The sequence below is a fragment of the Canis lupus genome, chromosome 14, assembly GCF_011100685.1.
Source record: "Canis lupus familiaris isolate Mischka breed German Shepherd chromosome 14, alternate assembly UU_Cfam_GSD_1.0, whole genome shotgun sequence".
Taxonomy (NCBI): Eukaryota; Metazoa; Chordata; class Mammalia; order Carnivora; family Canidae; genus Canis; species Canis lupus.
In genome coordinates this window covers 57,039,142-57,060,568 of record NC_049235.1, presented here as the reverse complement: position 1 = coordinate 57,060,568, position 21,427 = coordinate 57,039,142, and the positions used below count along the sequence as shown (strand labels likewise).

General features: G+C 39.6%; 1 protein-coding gene and 1 non-coding gene across 2 annotated transcripts; both read right to left on the bottom strand.

The window, feature by feature from the left end:
• Positions 1 to 4,062: 4,062 nt before the first annotated feature.
• On the bottom strand, positions 4,063 to 4,168 carry LOC119867700. The gene has a single exon (XR_005369861.1). It is a non-coding gene; the product is annotated as a U6 spliceosomal RNA (small nuclear RNA).
• Positions 4,169 to 14,113: 9,945 nt separating this feature from the next.
• LSM8 (LSM8 homolog, U6 small nuclear RNA associated) lies at positions 14,114 to 21,410 on the bottom strand. The gene is made up of 4 exons (XM_038557472.1): positions 21,275 to 21,410; positions 20,808 to 20,848; positions 17,042 to 17,169; positions 14,114 to 14,386 (listed from the first exon to the last, which is right to left on the bottom strand). The coding sequence occupies exons 1-4, from the start codon at positions 21,303 to 21,305 to the stop codon at positions 14,296 to 14,298; spliced, it is 291 nt and encodes a 96-aa protein (XP_038413400.1). The 5' UTR covers positions 21,306 to 21,410; the 3' UTR covers positions 14,114 to 14,295.
• Between the last annotated feature and the right edge of the window lie 17 nt (positions 21,411 to 21,427).

Here is a 21,427-nt window from a genome sequence, read left to right as displayed (position 1 = left end):
TGCCCTGTATAATCATTATAAGAGAAAAATTTGTCAACTTCTGCACTTCTTGTATATATTTAGGATTTCCACTGATGTTTTAAGTAGCAGAGTGGAAAATACATAGCAGACTCAAATTCCTACCTAGCCACTTAGAAGCAGAAGAATGCTCAAGCTTCTTAACTATAGCCTTGGCTCCTTTAATGTAATATAAAGATGATATGCTAATCGCTTCCCAAGATTGTTCTCATGAGGCAGATCTTTTCTCCTTTATGCCACATTTATACTACTGCAGCATCCTTGGAATCATGTATCTTTGATATAAATTGTATTGATTGGCTATATGACACTCTAATTCACTCAGACATTCCCTTACTGTGAGGTCTTACATTTTTTTTTCTCATTTTCCCCCCACTATTAAAGACTGAAAAGCTTGTTTTGCTATCCATGTTTTCTTCTTTGGAATTAATGTCCTTTGGATACAGAGTTCTATGATTAAGATTACTAGTTCACAACATATGAAAGTATGTTTCATAAAATACACCGCCAATATTTCCCCCAGTGTCTTCTAGTGTTTTAAGATCCACTTGAATCAAAAGTTGACTGAAAAAAAAAAAGATGACTCTATGAAAAAAATGAAAGACCAGAAACCATAAATGACCAAAACCACTTTCTTATTTGACCATCTCATTATAATTTATAAGAGGGGGAAGAGAGAAACACACTAAATAGATTTATATGAATAAGATTTATTTTGAATAATAGAATTTAAAATGGAAGTCCTTAATGTGAAACCACTTTGCATGTAATTAAGCTAGGTACAAAAGTAGCAGGTTGATGATGTTAACAATTCTTTAAGGCTGTATGAGGAGGAATTTCTTTAAATCTTGTCAGTGTCATTTATTTTTTATTTTAAATTTACTCATGAGAGACACAGAGAGAGAGGCAGAGACACAGGCAGAGGGAGAAGGGGCTCCCTGTAGGGACCCGATGCAGGACTTGATCCCAGGACCCTGAGATCACAACCTGAGCCAAAGGCAGGTGCTCAACCGCTGAGCCACCCAGGCGTCCTTATTCAGATGCTTCTTATCCTCAGAATTGTATGCACTATAGGTTTGGACGAATATATAAGGAAATGCATCCACCACTACAGTATCCTACAGATGAGTTCCATTGCCATGAAAACCATCTGTGTTCTCCTATTCCTTCCACCCTCCCTCCAGTCCTTGACAACCTCTTTTTACTGTTTCCGCAGTTTTGCCTTTGCCAGAATGACATCTAGCTGGAATCGTACAGTATGTAGCCTTTTCACATTGGCTTCTTTCACTTAGTAATGTGCATTTCAGTTTCTTCCATGTCTTTTCATGGTTAATAGCGCATTTCTTTTTAGCACTGAACAATATTCTGTGTGGACGTACCACAGTATCCATTTACCTACTGAAGGACATCTTGGTTGCTCCCAAGTTTTGGCATTTACGGATAAAGCTGCTATAAATGTTCATGTGCAAGATTTTTCATGGACATAAGTTTTCAACTCCTTTACATAAATACCAAGGAGTGTGATTACCGGGTTATATGGTAAGAGTATGTTTAGTTTTGTAAGAAGCTGATAAACTGTCATCCGGAGTGGCTATGCTGCTCTGCCTTCCCACGGGCAATAAATGAGAATTTCTTTTGCTCCACATCCTCACCTGCGTTTGATCTTGTCAGTGTTCTGGGTTTGGTTCTAATAGGTGCTGATCTCTTTATTGTTTTCATCAACATACTTTAGATAGGTAGATAGATAGGTATAAACTATATGCTTTCCTAAGGCATCTAAGAAAAACTCTTGGAGTGGAGAGGTGCTCCATGTTGTCGAACCAAGACTTATTTATCTAAAATGCGTAAACTTTTCTCTTAGTATTTTAGCAATTTCCTGTAGACCAAATCAAAGTATCAGGGTTTAAAAAATTAGAAGTATTCTTGATGCTATTCTGGTAGACTTTTATGATGATATTAAGAAAAGTTTTGAAAAAAGATTAAGAGATCTATACATTTCCACTAATTTTTTTTTTAATGACAGCAGAGTAGATGGACAAATGAATGGAATAGAATAGGAAGTTTAGAAACACATCCAAATATATATGAGAATCAGTATTGAATCATGATGAAAATCCAAATTAGTAGGGAAAGCTCAATTGTCCGTAAGTGCTGGCCCCGATCTTTAGTAGTGAACCATGCCTGGACTCTTAGAGTATGGTTCTTTTAGGGTACAACGAAGTGTTCAGGTATTGTTTCCAAAGCATTCATTTATTTCAGTCAGAACTTTATGTGGAGCTCAGATCATCACCCAGACCTTCATGCTAGATTCCCTTTGGACACCTTTGTTCTTCTTGCTAAGAAATCAGGGCTGTGACTAGGATGAGGGAATTACAACACTTAGGGTGCAAATCCAAGGAGTGCTAATAGGGCCCAGCTGAAGTGATCAGATTCAGATAGTATTGCAAAAAGGCATCAGTCTCTTTCTTTTCTCCTAGATGGTCTCCCAAGACTGAAAATTCCTGTGTCATTTTCCTCCAGGGCAGCGGGGGACTACTACTTCCCTTAGGTCCCCACTACTAAGGTCAGCTACTCAAGTTCTGAGTTTGATAAGTATTAAAAAACCCCAGGTGGCTTCTTGTATCTGTACCTGTTTCAGGAGAGGCTGTCATAATTTTCAAGGTTCAACAGGATTCTCTGAATCTAGAGGACCTAAATCTCTTAGGGAAGGTTCATTCAAACCCACACATGTATCACAATCCAAGAATAAAAGGTGGTTTCCACCTTCCCAAACAATTGGGAGGATCGACCTGGAGATTGAGCATTATTCTCCCAAAGATCACCTGGTTTGGAATGTGAATGGACAGAGTGGGAATAGTTTTCCACATCAGTCTTGACTTCTGTTAGCTGTCTTCCATTAGCATGATGGCCACTGTTAACAGAGACCCTAAAGTTTCTTATATGCAATCACAAATCTATTATCTAATGGCTTATAATATATGTAATTCTAGTTACAAGCAATGTAGTAGTGGAGTGCAATTTGAGAAATGATAAACCAAAGCAATAAGCCATCTAATAAGTAATATTAGGATTTAAACCCTTGTGAAAATCTCACAAAAATATTTGTATATGTTATGTCATTAAATCCCTACGACAACACTTGGGAGTTAGGAAGGTCAGGCAAAAGTCACATCTTACAAAAGCCGAAGAGAAAATACTTGACCAAGAAAAAATAGCTATGTGCCTAGACTAATCTTCAGGACTTCAGGATCTTTCCACCATATCATGTCACCCTGGTTGATTTAATGAAATGTACTGCCCTCAATTCAGGACCACTTGATGACAATTTTTCACTTAAATGCTAATATAAAGCTAGTGTAGCTCAGAAATTTGAAGTCTATAGAAATTATATGCCAATTTTATATACTTATTATTAATAGTTATGAGCTTCTGTCCTGTTATGAGAAATATGAGTGTTATGTATTATGGTTGGTACATTATATCAGTATTAAAATAGCAATGTTATTTATGACATTTTTTCCTATGTGAAAATATCCCATGTGATATCCCAGAAAAAAATAATAAAGAAGACCCAAATATTTATTTCAAACATAGCTATCAGTGAAACTTCTGATTGTTGGTTCTGCCAAAGATCTAGAAAGTAAGATTATAAAAGTTTTCATAATAAAAGAGCTATTTAAAAATCAATATGTAAATTTCATTTGCTTAAAATTCTACAATTTATGATTATGTAAGATGTTCATTGTGAGATTCTGAAATAACAACGTCCGAAGAGAAATTTAGTTTCAGAAGTTCATTAAATCCATATGGTGTCTTTGTATGAATTAGCAAATAAGTAAGTGTTATTTGTTTCTATGTAATTACAAACAGTGGATTTGTTATAAAATGGGTTTGTTATTTTTAAAACAAATTCTTATAATAAATGATATCAATTTATTCATAATAAAAGCATCTGTCTATTTAAACTGAAACTGTAAACAAACACAAAGCAATATGAACTTCAATAAAAAAATGTCAGGATATGAGTATGTGTGTATATATATATATGAAATGCTTCACTTCACGAATTTGCGTGTCATCTTTGCACAGGGGCAAAGCTAATCTCTCCATGTCATTCCAATTTTAGTATATGTGCTGCCAAAGCGAGCACTGTCAGGTTACATTTTTAATTTATCTTAAGTTGGAAAAGCAATTCCATATTGAGAATCACAAGTTCTTTTGTATATTGTTACATTAACAATCTATTAACCTTTCTCTTTCATAAATTGGAGAGAATGAGTTGTTTTCATTAGAACAAAATATATGTCTTCCATTTGTTGGCTAATTGTCTTAATCCTTGGTTTGGTTTCTGTGTCCTCAGATGGCTGAATGAGCTACTAGCTAGATCTCTGGTCTCTTATGGGGCCACTCACTATTCCCATTCATGAGGGTTTCTGTGACTTGATTACCCCCTAAGGGCCCTAACTCCAAATGCCATCACATTGGAATTAGGGACTCAACCTGTCAATTTTGGGGGAGGGGCATGAACATTTAGTTCACAACATTTATTAATGTTGTTAGAAAAAGATATTTTAAAAAAAAAAAGAAAAAGATATTTTATTACCAGTAGTTAGATTTGTATTTGTTTTTTTTTTTAATTTTTATTTATTTATTTATTTATTTATTTATTTATTTATTTTATTTATTTATTTATGATAGTCACAGAGAGAGAGAGAGAGAGAGAGGCAGAGACACAGGCAGAGGGAGAAGCAGGCTCCATGCACCGGGAGCCCAATGTAGGATTCGATCCCGGGTCTCCAGGATTGCGCCCTGGGCCAAAGGCAGGCGCCAAACCGCTGCGCCACCCAGGGATCCCCTAGATTTGTATTTGTAGAATAAATATACAAAACATCCCATCTCTGGACTTGAAGTTTTAACAGAAGTACGAAAATATGTCAAGGAACAAAATTACTGCAATGAAAATTGTACCCTTAGGTGTGGTGACTTGTTCAGTGCAGACCTAAACAACTGTATGAAGCCATCCTAGTTTAGTCTAAATTGGTAGGCATTCTATGAATCTATGACCTATGTCAGAAGGTCAAACATGAAACAGATGTAGTTCTAATCTTCCAGGTAGTCACTATAGAGCAGAATTAATTTCTATAGCTTTTTGAGAATCTTTTCTAAGGAAAACATTGTTTTCCTTCATTCACTTACTCAACAAATAATTGTCCTAAAGGTGTGGTAGTATGTCTCTAATATTGGGGAAGGAAAAGTATTTTTCCTACCTCAATATACATTAAAAATTACTGGCTTTGTGTGTTTCCATATGCTTTTGAGAGTAATATCTATATCGTCTTACTTTGATCTTTATATTCAATTTTCTCAGCTGCTAAGTCATGCAGCTGACCCCCTGAATGGGTAAAAAATGAAAATGCCAAGTTAATGGAAAAGGTCTTTCTTGTCCTTTGGTGTAGGGCCTGTTGTAAGAAAATGACATCGCACAACACTAACTCTTTGGACCATCCTGTTATGCAAAAGTTGAGTCTCCAGCACTGAAGGACAGAATCTCAAGAGGTCACCTTACAAAACTAGAATCACCGACTCTTCCACGACCATCTCTTTACTGGGAAAATATATGTGCAGAAGGGATCTTCTTGAGGGATGATCTGAAAACAGCCCGTACCACACCATATGGCTTGCTTTCTACTAGTTTCTCTGTCATGAAAAGTACTTTGTTTTAAATGACACAGTTTTGGCTTACATGGTATGAACAAGAATCCTCCCAGTAGAGACAGGGACACCTAATGTCACCCTCTGGCAGCTTGGCTGTGTTGATGAAATTGTTATTTACATATCTGGCAGGTTCCACTCTGGAAAAGTTCCACAACCTGCTCAATGGCTGATCGATCGATCTATCTATCATCTATCTATCTATCTATCTATCTATCTATCTATCTATCTATCTATCTATCTATATCTATTTTTTTTAAGAAGGCTCCACGTCCAGCATGGAACCCAGTGTGGGGCTCAACTCATGACTCTGAAATCAAGACCTGCCTGAGCTGAGGTAAAGAGTTGACTTAACCAACTGAGCCATCCAGGTGCCCCCAAATGGTTGATCTTAAACTTACTGAGTAGAACCTCCACGTAGTCTAGAGTAGGTAAGTTCTTAGCATTGGACTTTTCCATTTATTCTTCCAAGGAATAGCCCATGTTTGCAGGACTCTCTTCACAGGGTACATAAAATGCCTAGGACTAAATGAGTTTATTGCCATCTCTCTGAGAAGAGGGAGCAAATACACTTGTCTCTTTTGTACTCATCTCCCCTGGCCACTGGAACATTTTTGCAAGGATCATTGTCTCTTACCTGATTTTTAATGTGACAAATCAGTGCCTCTAGACCTTATGATGGGTTCCTCCTGCTGAACTGAACAGTCTCTACCGACGTTCCCTCCTTGAACTGAAGAATCAGCTAAGTAGGTATGCCGTCTCCTTACTGCCCCTAATGGAAGAGGTCTAGAGAAATCGTGCTATTCAAATCTGTTATTCTCTAGCTGTAATACCAATTCTGCTCATAATGCTATTTCTGTTGATTTTATTGGGGTAGGCTAGCATTGTAATTCACTTGTATCATATTTTGATAAATCATATCCTCCCTTGCATATGATTTGTGATGGTGGGGAAGATCGTAATGCATCACTTGCCTACCACGAGTATAATTAATACTTACTCTGGAATATTCTCCAGTTGTGTTCCTTAGGGATACTTTGCAGTGAAGCATAAGAGTATTGTACTCATAATATCATTGCATATTTTTTCTATTGCTGATTCAAATTCATTTTTACTTCTTAGCTATGGACGAGAGTTCTGAAGAAGACTCATTAGCAGGTAGGATTTTTATAGATTTTTATAGATCCACTTATTACCTCTTAAATAGGGGAAAGAAGAGAAATGGAATAGACATTTATTCGGTGTTTTATTCTGGGCTAGATAGGACATTATGTGCTTAACACGTGTTCTCTGTGTAACATCATATTAGCTCTGCAAAGTTGGCATGCTATCATTTTATTAATTACAAAATTGATTTAGAGGGCTTGGTTAATTGACCCATGATTCCATAGCTACTCTGTGCTGAACTATAATTCAACTCCAGTTTTGCCAGACTCCAACCCAATCTCCGCCCCCCACCCCCACCCCCTGGTACCTTTGTACCCACAGTATCAAGAGAAGGGATGCAGTTAAGATCCTGGATCTTCAAGAAATGAGATTTAACTGTGTTTCCTTTGGTTTAATATTTTTCTTTCTTTTTCTGAGAAGCCTGATTAGGCCTAGAGTTTATTTGCTCTAATATGTTTGATAGTTAATGTAGTAACCAAGTTTGTTTTCACCCATCAAGGGTTTGAGGGCAGATCTCAGCTGTGGTCTCAAGACTACAGATTATTAGATTGCTTTCCCTTTTCTCGGATTAAAATCAGCAAGGAACAAGACACTTAGGGTGAAATCCCAGAAAAAAAAAAAAAAAAAAAAAAAAACAGGTATACTCTTCCACTAGTCCTCTCCCAGTGGAGTTGCAGAGAGCACCTAATTTTCCCAGTGATATTTGATGACACAGGCGAAGTCTTGCGAACCAGAGAAGTTCACTCAAGTCTTAGTGCTCGAGGGTTTTTATCAGGGCTCTGTAAACAATGAATAGATATGTAGATGGGTATGTAGCTCCCACAGGACTAGCCTTCCTTACTGCATCTCCAACCCTCAGAAACTGAACAGAAACTGGCATGGCCCAGGGCTTCAGGCATACAAGAGCTCTCTTATCGGGAAGGATATACCAAAGGCTCAGAGGTTATCCTCCAGAAGATACAAGGTCAAGGCTCAGTCTTTTTTTTTTTTGGTGGGGGGTGGGGGGGTGGAGGTGTGTGCAGGATCTGAGCCTTTACCGTAGAGATAAATCAGTCTACTACTCAAGGAATTCTTACACATCTTGCTCATTCTTGCCTTTGTTGTCTACCAACGTGGAAAGCCTTCTCAACCATTTGTGCAAAGCCTTACTCTCCTTAAGGACCCAGCACAAATCCGTCTCTGTGAATTCTCCTCCGTGCTCCCTAACATCTCTGCACGTAGAAGCATTGGCAAACTCTGCCGTACACTGGGCACATTTATAATATCGCCTTCAAATGTCACTTTACGGGTCATGTCATCTCTCAGTGAAGGTTCTCATATAGTAAATTCTCAGAAAATGAAGTATTATTGATAAATTGCTTAGATTTATTATTCATTCTTTAATGTAGAATTTTATTTGCCCTAAACTATCCTTCCACTCATTACTTATTTTTAATATACAAAATAAAACATGCAAGTTCTTATTCATTCTCAATTTCAGACTTCTAGAATATTTTCATTTCTCATTGATCTTTTCACACTAAAGAGATCTAATCCTTTTAGGACTTCTAATCACTGACTTTAATTGCTTTTCTCTGTACTCTCTCTACCTCTGGCACTTAAAAAAAGTGGTAGTCAAAACTTCACATCACCTTTTGCACAAGGGAAAGATACTCATTTCCAATAAACTTACAGCTCTGTAGAGATTTTACTAATATTTTTCCATCAAAGGGTTTTATCAAGGAATGCTCTTAGTTACTTTTGAGGATTTTTCCTAGGTAACAACAGATAACGTGGAGTCTTTCATTCAGTATTAGAATATATGTTAGCTATTATTAACATTGACACATTACTTTACTCCAGTGTTCTAAGTGTTTATCTTAATCTTCCTAACAACTCACTGAGGGTTGTCTCCCATTTTTGTTGGAGCATCGCAGACATGGAAAGATTCATTTGCTAAAACTACAAGCTGAGTCTGATTCCCTTCATCGCCATGCTACACTGGCCTTGCCAGACTCTAATTTAAAAATTCCTAAAAATCATACCTCCTACTTTAGTATCTCTGGTCCTTTTCTACATAACTACGGTAAAGTTACCCAAATCAGGTTGAAAGATCTAAACACTTTTTTTTTTTTTTTTAAGATTTTGTTTATTTATGAAAGACACAGAGAGTGTCAGAGACACAGGCAGAGGGAGAAGCAGAATCCATGCAGGGAGCCCGACTCCGGACTCGATCCCGTGACCCCGGGATCATGCCCTGAGCCACAGGCAGATACTCAACCACTGAGCCACGCATTATTTGATATTTATAAAGCCAGTATATAGGGAAAACAAAAACCAGAGGTTTACAGTATAACTGAAAATCATCCTAATGAGAAGAGAGAAGCTTTAGTTGAAAGAACACTAGGGTAGAAATAATAGGGTGGGATTTGGATTCTAGTGTTAGCAGTACTTGACCTGTGCCACTTTTGACAAGTAACACATCTATAAGATAAAAGGATGTTTGAAAAAAGAAACGTGTACAAAAAGGATGGAGTAAAGGGTTATAACAAAAAATCAATAAAGATGTTTAAAATTTTTTAATGCTATACCTAGGATCTGAACGGTGTCTCGCAGAATAGTTCTCAACTCTCTATTCACCAGATAACGCCAGTGGGCAGCGGATGGTATTCTATAACCTAATGAGAGAAAACTGCTGGTGAATTCCTCTTTTGCCTTTATCCTTAGTGTTACACAACCTACACAGACTCTGCAATCTTAAAACAGGAAAAAGGTTGGGAAAATGATTAATGCAAATTATATCCACTTAAAAAGCAGTTCTAGTCCTTTAAATGAATCCAAGCCCTAGAAGTTACATCCCTGAGTACTTAAGGAAATTGACAAAATAACTCATGAGCTTGGACAGTAAGCCTTTGAGTCAAGATGATTTGGTTGAGGTGCTAAGGACAGATACATGCCTCACAAGGACAACCTGTTAGTGTCGTTCCCTGGAATATCCACAGTTGCAAGCGTGGTACGTAGTAGACCTTAATGGCTTTACAAACGTCTCTGACAAAATTCCAAAATATACTTTTTTCTTTTGTGGAAACAGAAAAGGAAGCAGTGATCACTAGGAGGCAGCATTGATTCATGAAGAATATGCCCACGTCACGTAATTTCCCTGCTAAACGAGGAATAAAGATCACAGCAAAACATCTGACCAAATTTCACACAAATAATCCCTGCAGACAAGATGGAGAAAAAGGACTATGGATCTTGTAACTAAGCAAATCTGTAGCTGGTTGAATGGGAATACTATCCTATTTAATGGATCACCATCAACCTTGCCTTGTCAACTTTGGTTTTTTCAGTCTTACATGTAAACAAATTTTTTTTTACTAAATTTGCCAATGACTTAAAAGCTAAGAATAACAGCTCAAGCTAAAAAAAAAAAAAAAAAAAAAAGCTCCAAATTAGTAAAATAAAATATAAAAGTGAGTGAAAGTAAATTTATAAAGTGAGATCTAGAACATGTAAATTCAGAATGGAGAGATCATAGTTCACAAGTGAAATACCTGTTTTCATTTTTAAAACCCTTAAATCAAGAGTATAGGATTGCTGGAAGACAAATGTAATCATACTGCATGTTTGTTAAATAATGTATACTTCTTACACATTATCTTCCACTTAACCTTAATCCTCATAATTGACATGATCCATCCAGGTCTTTTACAGAGATGTACGGTAGCCAGAGGCACTCTGAAAAATGAAAGTGGTAAGACCCACATCTGCAACTTTTCCACTTTGGCCTTAGAATACCTAGAATAAACTATTTACTGTGAAATCCCATAAATCATCTCAAAATTTTTAAGTGTTGTCTAATTTCATTTGTCACAACATCTAAAATACATGTTGTTATTCATGTCTTGAAGGTAAGGATTCTGAAGCATAGCTAGGGGTCATCCAGCCATATGATCGGTCTTTTAATAATTGTACCACTTTCCTTACTTAGCTATTTGCTGCGTATTCCTTTGTGCCCCATTCCAGGTCTACTGAACCACATCAGCGAGAGAGGGCCCAAGAATGTCTAAAGCAGCTCAGGTAATTATGAAAATGACCCACAACCCAGCTTTGTGAACTGCCTTGGATCATGTAAATATTTCTTTCACTCAGGCTTCTAATAGATATTTGACAGCAGGAATTCGACACTATATTTTCTGATACGCAGTTTTATAAAAATACAAAGACTTGGTCTGATTAGAGCCCTGTTACTCGTGTGACCTCATTAAGGCACTAACCCTGCTGAGCCTCAATTTCCCACGTAAGATGGTCACTGTTGAAAGCATCGAGCATCATGCCTGGCACACGGTATCACTCAATCAATAAATGCTACCTGCTAACTTTCGAAGGTGAAGCCCCCGAACACACTACATTGCGGTTAAGGATTGCTTTAGAATTCCGGCTACTACCCAAGTAGGTTCACAGGAAGGTACTGTATCCTTTCTCATCCACATGGGGACTCCTTTGTTGCATGTCTGAGAAACACAGGGACACAGTCTATATTTACATTAAATGCTAAAGTTTTTATCCTATCTCGTATTAGGTTAAAAATTCTGAATGATTTTATAAAGGTGTTAAGCTGGATACTTAAGTGAAGCAGATTATGGAGATCCCTGGGTGGCTCAGTGGTTTAGCATCTGCCTTCAGCCCAGGGCATGATCATGGAGTCCTGGGATTGAGTCCCATGTCAGGCTTCTGCATGGAGCCTGCTTCTCCCTCTGTCTCTCATGAATAAATAAAATCTTTAAAAAAAATTTTTTTAAAAACCGGAGTAAGCAGTAATAAAAATTTTTTTAAAATAAGCAAATATTAATAAGTTTATCTTTAGGTATCTTATTCTTCTGGCATCAAGATTTGTAATATTTAAGCCAAAACCATCAGCACGTAAGGCCACTTGACTTAGCAAAGTGCTTTAGCCTAAAAGCAATGCTTTCACCTCTTTAGAAATGTTTTCTATTTAAGAGAAACAATCGAAGTCCTTTTTGCAGTTAATTGCCCTTTACAAAAAAGTTTAGTGAAAATATCTTGCCCAGAAAAATTTGATTCATTATTAAGCTAGGCTTAGACAGTGCCTGAATCACAGAACATGGAGGTAATTACAGGTTAAAATTGATTTGAAGCTCTTTATAAATAAAAAGTGATTACAGTTAAGTCTCATTAAAGAACCTAAAAAACCTGACACTGTGTGTTAGTCAAGTTACCACTTATAGTTGTTCCTTTTTAATGCTCATGAAAAAAGAAATCCAATTTGAATTGGTTACAAACACAAAAAGCCTACCCTGTGAACCCAGGAATAAAGAACTACGTATACCATTCTGTGTGTTTTCATTCATTTTCCCCTTAGCAACCGTTAATAATAAAAACATCCAATTCATATTCGGGGAATGATTTTCCTGACATCAGTCAGGTAAACGCATCATAAGATTTCAGAGGCTACATATTAGAAACTCATTACCACGTGTGGTTGGGGGAGTAGTTTGTCTACTGGTTCATGTGTTCTATCAAGTATGTTGGCAAAATATCTGAGCTGGACTTCATTTGTATTTGAAACATTTCACTTAGCAAATGAATGACCAGTATTCCTTATTTGATTTTCGGAAATAGTTCACCCATTTAAAATACCATTATTTACTTAAATACACTTGGTTTATAGTCCCTGACTAAATTGCCTGTTTGCTTTATTCACCTTGCATTATTTTCATTTTATTACTGATTATAAAACCTTATACTACAGAACCCAAATATTTATGGTCTCCAACACTAAGTAAACTTCGTCTAATCCAGGGGCAGGCCTGAACATCAGAACACTAACCAGGTTATGCTAGGTGATGGTGCCTGGTGACCAGTGAAGTGAAGAAAATTCTCTCAACAGTTCTCTCCTTACAAGTCTTGTTTCTATGAAGGAATTTTCCTCTGGAAAATGTTTTATTTGTGAACCAAAAAAACTATCATATCTAATAGAGTTTTAAATATTTAAAAATATGAATGAAATCTACCTCTAAACTCTGAAAGGGTCTACTCCAGAAGCCTTTTCCAAATTCCATACAAATTAGCCCTCATCTTTTCTTACTGAGCTTGTATTACTTTTAGGCCAAAGGTCAGCCAACCATGGCCTACAGGCCAAATCCAGCCCGCCACCTGTTATTATAAATGAAGTTTATTGGAACACCGCCACAACTATTCATTTATGTATTATCTATGCTTGTTTTCATAGCAGAACAACAGAGTTGAGTAGCTGTGACAGAGACCATATGGCCCTCAAAGCTTAAAATATATACTATCTGCATTTTTTACAAAAAAGCCTGCCAACCCCTATTGCCAAACACTTTCATAAAGAAAAAAAGAAAAAACTATTTAAATTTTGCTTGAATTACAAGATTGCAAAATATCCTTCTATTTTCTACTCACCACAAAGTTACACACTTTGGCCCCCACTGAGTTGATGAGAATTTCTGAGGACTAGTCTGGATATCTCAACATTATTTTTACCATGGTTTCTATGGATTCTTTAAAAAGTCCAAACAACTGTACAAGGGGTTTTAGAAAACAGCCTACTTGTAGATGAGGGACATTATCCACTTATTGATTCACTCAAGTGATGAACCCATTCTTCTTGATTATTGCTCTGGGAAACCATGTTTATTTCTTTTGAGAACAGGTTTATGAAACTAAGGGGTCATGTGAAGTTGCTGACAATAACAGCAGGCACTGCCTTAATAAAAACAAGATTTACTTACTCATATTTATAAACAACAACAAAAAACTCCTTTAATACTAGAAATTCCCCATTTTTTGAGATTAAAAGCTAAGGTGGCTTTTAAGACTATATGGAATCCATTTTTTCAGATAATATTCAACTTTGTTAGCATTTTTCCTTTTCTCAACCAAACATATTTGTACTTACATTCCTAAGGTGCTGGATAGCAACCAACCACCAGGGCAGTGTGATTAATGGGGATGGTTCAATTTACAAGACTTACCTTCCTTAAGACTTTCTTAAAAATCAGAAAACACGTGTATCCTGCACTATTGACGGTATTTGAATGCTTGACTTACATAGCACACAAATTTCTCTTCTTAACTAGTTTTCCATAAATATTAAAATATGAAATATTTTTTCTAGAAGTTTTCAAAGTAAAAGAGTAGAGATTTTCATACTATTTAAGAGAAAAATAAAACCAAGCTACCAAACCTAGGGTTTAGGGGAAAAAAATGTTTTTCAAGGAAATGTAGAAATATTTTAATTTACATATCATATTACAATGAATCAATATGAAGTCAAAAGTCCAAAATTACATTCATAAAAATTCCATACATCATCCTCAGAATAATCAGTTTCTATACAAAGATTTACAGATGTCCAATGTATGTAATTCTTCCTCAGTGTGCTACAGAGTTTAGAGGTTCTGCTCGAATATTCCCCAAATCAAGCGCAGAATCTGTCTCTTCATCAATTTCTCCAATGACTGCACTGTAGTTATTTAAGGAGAAAAAAAATCAGTTAAAAAAATGCATTTCTAAATAAAACTGAAAGGACACAGTAAAAACTACTTAAGGCGAAAGCAAGTATCACTTTTATGAAGCAGTGAATGTGATTTAAGTCACAAATTACTTCAAGACGTAATTCGAAGGCAACATTCTAAGAGCTGATGTAAAGGACAGATTGCATACAGTGTGATTCTATCAGGAGTCTCTAAAGGAAAAACACACATATCAGATAGATAACCCCACAGCTTCCAATCCTGTAATTTCATCTCAATCCAGGAACTGTGTTACTGTGTTGGGGTTGATCACAAAAGCAAAAAAAAAAAACCACACAAAAGCAGTACTAGATACGAACATGGACTGTCCACTAGTTGAGTAACTTTATTTATATTTATATAGTATTTATATATAGCATCCATTATATATATTATATATTATATTATTATATATTTATATATAATAATTATATATATAATATAGTACAGTATTTATATATAACATCCATTAGTTTCCCTTTTAGGATTTCTCAGTTCATTCCATTTAAACCCAACACCAAAAAGTACAAGAAAATAATAACAATGAGTACTCAGGTGCCCTAACAGATGGTTTTTCAATGTGACTGGCTAGGTTTAAAGCCAGCAAATCTTTCCTTGATTCAACACTACCTAACATTAACCTCATTAAGACTATGTTAGGTACCAAGCCATGGCTCTCCAGCTGGATAGTCATTGTTATATCCAGATCATTATGAAACATTATTCCATAAGAAAGTGGTTGTTTAAATTAGTTTGGCTCTATAGATGAAAACTTGTAATAGAGAATTTGCCCAATTTTGCTTTAAACTATATAAAGCCTTCAGCTCTCTAATAGAAATACCAAGCGCTGGGAAAATATATGATCTTTTCTTAATATAAAGCACCCATCAAAGATCTCAATTCCACCTTAAAAAATTTAGTAACATTTAAAATCCTTATGGAAGACAGTAAGGTGCTGGTACACGTTTTAAAACTAGCTCTCCAAAGGAAAACGGGGAGGCAGCTCTGCAGTGTTTACTCCTATCTGTAGTGCAAATACTCCCACATGGTCAGTTTCAAGCTACACCAACAAGCATCAATTAATTGGCTTGCAAAATTCCTGAAAATATAACAATCAGCTTCCTTGAGCCAGTCAAGCTGGCTCCAGCACACCATTGAATTCATAACAAAGTTTACAATTTTTTAAATTGAAGCTCAAAAACAAAAAGGTTTCTTCTTTCTTCCTTTTCCTTTTCCTTTTCTTTTCTTTCTTTCTTTCTTATCAAAGCAGGAGAAGGCTTCTTAAAATCAATTAGTGTGTGGGGTGTGTGGGGGTGCCTGCGTGACTCAGTTAAGCACCTGCCTTCTGCCAGGTCATGATCCCAGAGGCCTGGGATGGAGTCCTACATCGGGCTCCCTGCTCAGCGGGGAGTCTGCTTCTCCCTCTCTGTGTGCTCTCAAGCTCTCTTAAATAAATAAATATTTTTAAAAAATCAATTATTAGGCAGAGCCCCAATATAATCATTATTATTCTGGTCAGGGGACCTGGTCCCCATTAAATGCTTTGCCTTTCTTGTGTGTGTGTGTGTGTGTGTGTGTGTGTGTGTGTGTTTTCAGCTCACTTTTTAACACCTAAAATTCACCTTTTATAAACCCCCGATTTTTTGATTAATCATCAAATAATTTATCCATCTAAAGGTGATTTTAAGATAAATAATTTAAATGAATAAAATATTCTCTCATTTTCTATATCCTATTTGTCTTCCAAAATAATATGAGATGGGCAGCCCTGGTGGCTCAGCGGTTTAGCGCCGCCTTCGGCCCAGGGTGTGATCCTGGAGACCCGGGATCGAGTCCCACATCGGGCTCCCTGCATGGAGCCTGCTTCTCCCTCTGCCTGTGTCTCTGCCTCTCTCTGTCTCTGTGTCTCTCGTGAATAAATAAATAAAATCTTAAATAATAATAATAATAATACGAGATGTGTAATATATCTTTTGCTTCCTTCCAGCTATGTTTGAATTCTATGCTTCCTAGAAAATTGATTCAACAAGCTTCTAATCCAACTACACTAGCCACATGGGACTATTAAAAGTAATTAAATTAAATAAAATTTAATTTCTTAGTCATACCAGTTTAGTACTCAATAGCCACATGTGGCTAGTACCTTACCAGAGTGGACAACGCAGATAGACATTTCCATCATCACCACGAGTTCTAACGGACAGTAGTACTCTCTGCTGTTGCAGACTTCTCTTAAATTGCTACCACTTAAGTGTATCTTCTCAAACTGCCATAATTGGTATGTCACGTTCACTGAGGCTACACCATAAACATGGGGCATCTTAAGTGTTCCAATTACACTAAGAACTTAATAATGAATATTTATAAATTCAATGCACTGAACATGAATTATTTAGAATTGTTCACACAAGAGATTTTGAAGGCATCCTCAAACCCTAGCCTTGGACCCTAGAAGTGTCTTTACGTTTCTCTAAAATCAGGGGGTATTTTGGAAGAACATTTTAAGAAGCCTCTAAGTAGATAAAGACCTCTTTTCCATATAGTAAACAGTATATACCTCTAATATATTTAACCTGCCTTAAAAAAAAAAAATATATTTTACTTACACATTGTCACCTCTTACGATGTATAACCCTAGCACCACTTGTTCTACTCCCTGTGAAGAGCTGAACACTCGTTCATGGCTTTCATCCAAAATCAAATTAATGGTCTGGTCAAACCCTTTCAGTGTTCCCTGTAAAGAAAACATTCAGGAGAAAAAGACAAACCTTCTGGTTTACCTCAATGTGTAAATTCAAGGACATAAAAATTTTGTAGTGCCCAGCTGTACCAACAGAGTATTTGTATTTTTAATTAATTTATTATTTTAGAAGTACTTCTTTTAAATATAAATCCACCGTAAAATAGAATACCTCTTTATAACCAACAGTATCCAGGGACACAAAACTTACCTCTTGGTTTTTTAAGACGGGGAAAAAAAGCCCACCACACATCTGACTAGTGGACAGAACTGTTCAGTTACAGAGGACACCTATATCCCAGTGTAAGGAAGTAGCATAAAAGTCCACATAGTCCAGGAGCTAACTTCAGACAAAGACTAAAACAGATGAGATTTAAGGAAAACCATGTAAATATGTGAAGGTGGGAGGCCTACATACCAGCCATAGCAACGTAACAGTATCCCTTCACGCTGCACACTAGCACTAGGCCGCGTGCTATTAAATGCACCGCACACATTATCTCAAATTTTTATCCTTTGAGGCACATACTAGTTACTCTCACTTCAGAGGAGAAAAATTAAGGCCCACAGAGGTTACATAATCTCTCAAGATTTCAGGAGTATAAAGTAGCAAAGCCAGAAATGGCTAGCTTCAGGGCCAGACCACTGAACCACATTACACTCCTATGAACAAACAAACGAATTTCATCGTTCTTCAGAAATTCACATCAGTCCCATTAAGTATATGCAAACTTTCAGACTTCAACTGGTAGTAACAGCTCACACCTAATGAGGACTTACTAGCGGCCAGTGTTCTATGAGCCTCGCAACATGACCGTTTCTCCCTTGGTCCTACTACCCAGAATCGAGTCCAACCCAACATCATCCCTTGCTGGCATTTTTGCAGTAGCCTTCTAGCCAATATTCCTGGTTCTACTCAGGACTCCCCGCAGCCTACTCTCAACACAGAAACCATGTATTTACTTACTTAATTTTCCCCAAATCCAGTAAGGTAGATACAAATAGGATTGTAATTATTAGAACCAGAACTTGAAGGAAATATTCAGAGGAAATTTTATGGGAGATCTTTGTTCTGAATAAAGGAAGGTATGGGTCTAGCACAACACAGTAGCTTAGATTCTCTTCAAGTTTCTAAAGAAATATCAACCGTGTTAGTTTTGGTTGGTTAATTCTCTCAAGCTCACTTATTAAACGTTTCATGTTTTGAAAATCAAAATATGTAAAGTCAATATGATAAGTCGGTGTAGTTGTTAACACATCTGGTCGCAGCCTCTTGATGTCATTTTACTCGTAAGCCATGTGTCAATAACATACAGGACTACTGAACTTTGGTACTCAAAATGCTCTTTTAAAATATTTTTCTTTCTATAAAATTAAAGTAATTCTCAAAGTTATGATCTATTCTGTTAAAAATAGGAAAATTTAAATTTGAGATTTTCACCAAGTAAAAAACTATTTCTATTTGCAAATGTTTATTAGTATAATAGATGCCTTGAAGAGTTGAGATAAAAACGTTTCAAACTGTCCTTATTTGACAAAACACACTAAGGTGCCTTAAGGGAAAAGACTGTTCTCTTGATTAAGAAGGGAGCAAGGCAACTAGCCTCAGCCTTGGAGTCAAGCTGGATTTAAATCCCAGTTTGGTCCTGCCAGTTATTATCCAGGTGGCTCTAGGAAAGGGACTCACTTTTTCTAAACCTGGTTCCTAACCTCGAATTCAAGGATAATTCTTCAGAGTTGTATCATAGATATTAATACCTGTAAAGTGCCTGGTACATGACTTATATTTATTTTTTTTAAAGATTTTATTTATTCATGAGAAACACAGAGAGAGAGGGAGAGAGAGAGAGACACAGGCAGAGGGAGAAGCAGGCTCCACGCAGGGAGCCCGACCGGGGACTCGATCCGGGGTCTCCAGGATCAGGCCCTGGGCGAAGGGGGCGCTAAACCACGGAGACACCCGGGCTGCCCCATGACTTATTTAAATAAATGGTTAAGGCTAACACTTTAATAATAGTCATGGACCCACTAATAAAAATCACAAGGATTAAAAAAAAAACTGCAGAAAAGGAAAGTAAGAGATTAAAACATATGAATTAGATGCAGTTAGAAAACAGAGAAAATATAACAGCTTTAACTTTTTTGAGGGCAGCCCGGGGGGCTCAGCAGTTTAGCGCCGCCTTCAGCCCAGGGCATGACCCCGGGGTGCCGGGATCAAGTCCCACGTCGGGCTCCCTGCATGGAGCCTGCTTCTCCCTCTGTGTCTCTGCCTCTCTCTCTCTCTCTCTCTCTGTGCCTCTCATGAGTAAATAAATAAAATCTTTAAAAAAAGCGGACCATAATTTGTCCTGCAGAAAACAGGTCATACAACCTGCAGGTACTGAAAGTACGTTAACACCATACAAGTCTTAACCGTCCCTTACTGCATACATGTCGTATCGAAATCATAAAGAAGTTTCTAAGAGGCAGACTCAAAATCTAAAAAAAAAAAAAAATCTCTATGATTCCTGTAGTGAATGTCAGCCTGGTTGGGGAAGGAAACAAGACAACGGGAGGGGAAGAGGAGCATGAAACACGGGCAGATGCCGGAACACCAGGCCGGCAGCGGTGAGGGTAGGATCTCCAATTCATCCCGGCTCCCGGAGGCTGCGCAGGTGCCTCGGCTCCTGGAGGCCGCACAGATGCCTCGGCTTCTGGAGGCCGTGCAGATGCCTCGGCTCCTGAAGGCCGTGCAGGTGCCTCGGCTCCTGGAAGCCGTGCAGATGCCTCAACTCCTGGAGGCCGTGCAGGTGCAGCAGGCTCCTGGAGGCCGTACAGGTGCAGCGGGCTCCTGGAGGCCGTACAGGTGCAGCGGGCTCCTGGAGGCCGTGCAGGTGCATTGGGCTCCTGGAGGCCGTGCAGATGCCTCGGCTCCTGAAGGCCGTGCAGGTGCCTCGGGTCCTGGAGGCCGTGCAGGTGCAGCAGGCTCCTGGAGGCCGCGCAGGTGCATTGGGCTCCTGGAGACCGCACAGATGCCTCGACTCCTGGAGGCCGTGCAGATGCCTCGGCTCCTGAAGGCCGTGCAGGTGCCTCGGCTCCTGGAAGCCGTGCAGATGCCTCGGCTCCTGGAAGCCGTGCAGATGCCTCGGCTCCTGGAGGCCGTGCAGGTGCAGCAGGCTCCTGGAGGCCGTACAGGTGCAGCGGGCTCCTGGAGGCCTTGCAGATGCCTCGGCTCCTGAAGGCCGTGCAGGTGCCTCGGGTCCTGGAGGCCGTGCAGGTGCAGCAGGCTCCTGGAGGCCGCGCAGGTGCATTGGGCTCCTGGAGACCGCACAGATGCCTCGACTCCTGGAGGCCATGCAGATGCCTCGGCTCCTGGAGGCCGCGCAGGTGCATTAGGCTCCTGGAGGCCGCGCAGGTGCATTGATTGGCTCCTGGGGGCCGCGCAGCTGCACTGATTGGCTCCTGGAAGCCGCGCAGGTGCAGCAGGTGCAGCAGGCGCCTCGCAGCCCACGTTTCTGGGTGGAAAGCGCGGGTCGGCGGGCGGGCTCCTGTCTACGGGCTGGATGGGAACAGGGCCGCGGCGGCCAGGAGCCTGCCCTGCGGACGTACGACCCGAGAGCTTGCGGGGACAGACAGAGCGCCTCGGGACTTACCACGATCATCCTTCCATCGGAAGTGATCACTGCCACGGTTCCTGGGAAACCGAGTCAAGGAAAGCGCGCTCGGAGGACGGAGACCAACACCGGGCAGCCGCCGGCCGGGGGGCTGCGGGGGGCTGCGGGGCCCAGACCCGGGAGCGGCGGGAGGAGGGGGCCGGCCCCGCCCTCGCCCCGGGGACCGCCGCCTGGGGCCGCCCCGCCGCCTCCGGAAGCAAAACCCAAACCGCGGGCAGCGCCGCACGGGTCCCCCCCGGGCGCATCGGGCGTGCTCGCGCCGCAGCCCCCCTCGGCCGAGCGCAGGCCTCCCGCGGCCCCGGGGCCCGCGCGCATCACGGCTGTTGGCGGGGAGGGGGGGGGTCAGGTTACTATGAAAAGGCGCCGCGCGGCAGGTCCCAGGCCCGAGCGCCCCGCCCGCCGCCCCCGCCCCCGCCCCCGCCCGCGGCAGCCGGGCCCCAGGATACGGTTGATGTAGTTCTCCAGGGCGGACGTCATGATGCTCGGGCCGCCGCGCCGCGCCGCACAGCCACCCGGGCGACGCCGCAGCGGGAAAGGCCCGCCAGGCCCCGGCCGCGCCTCCCGCCCACCAGCTATCGCGAGACTGACCGCGCCGGGGC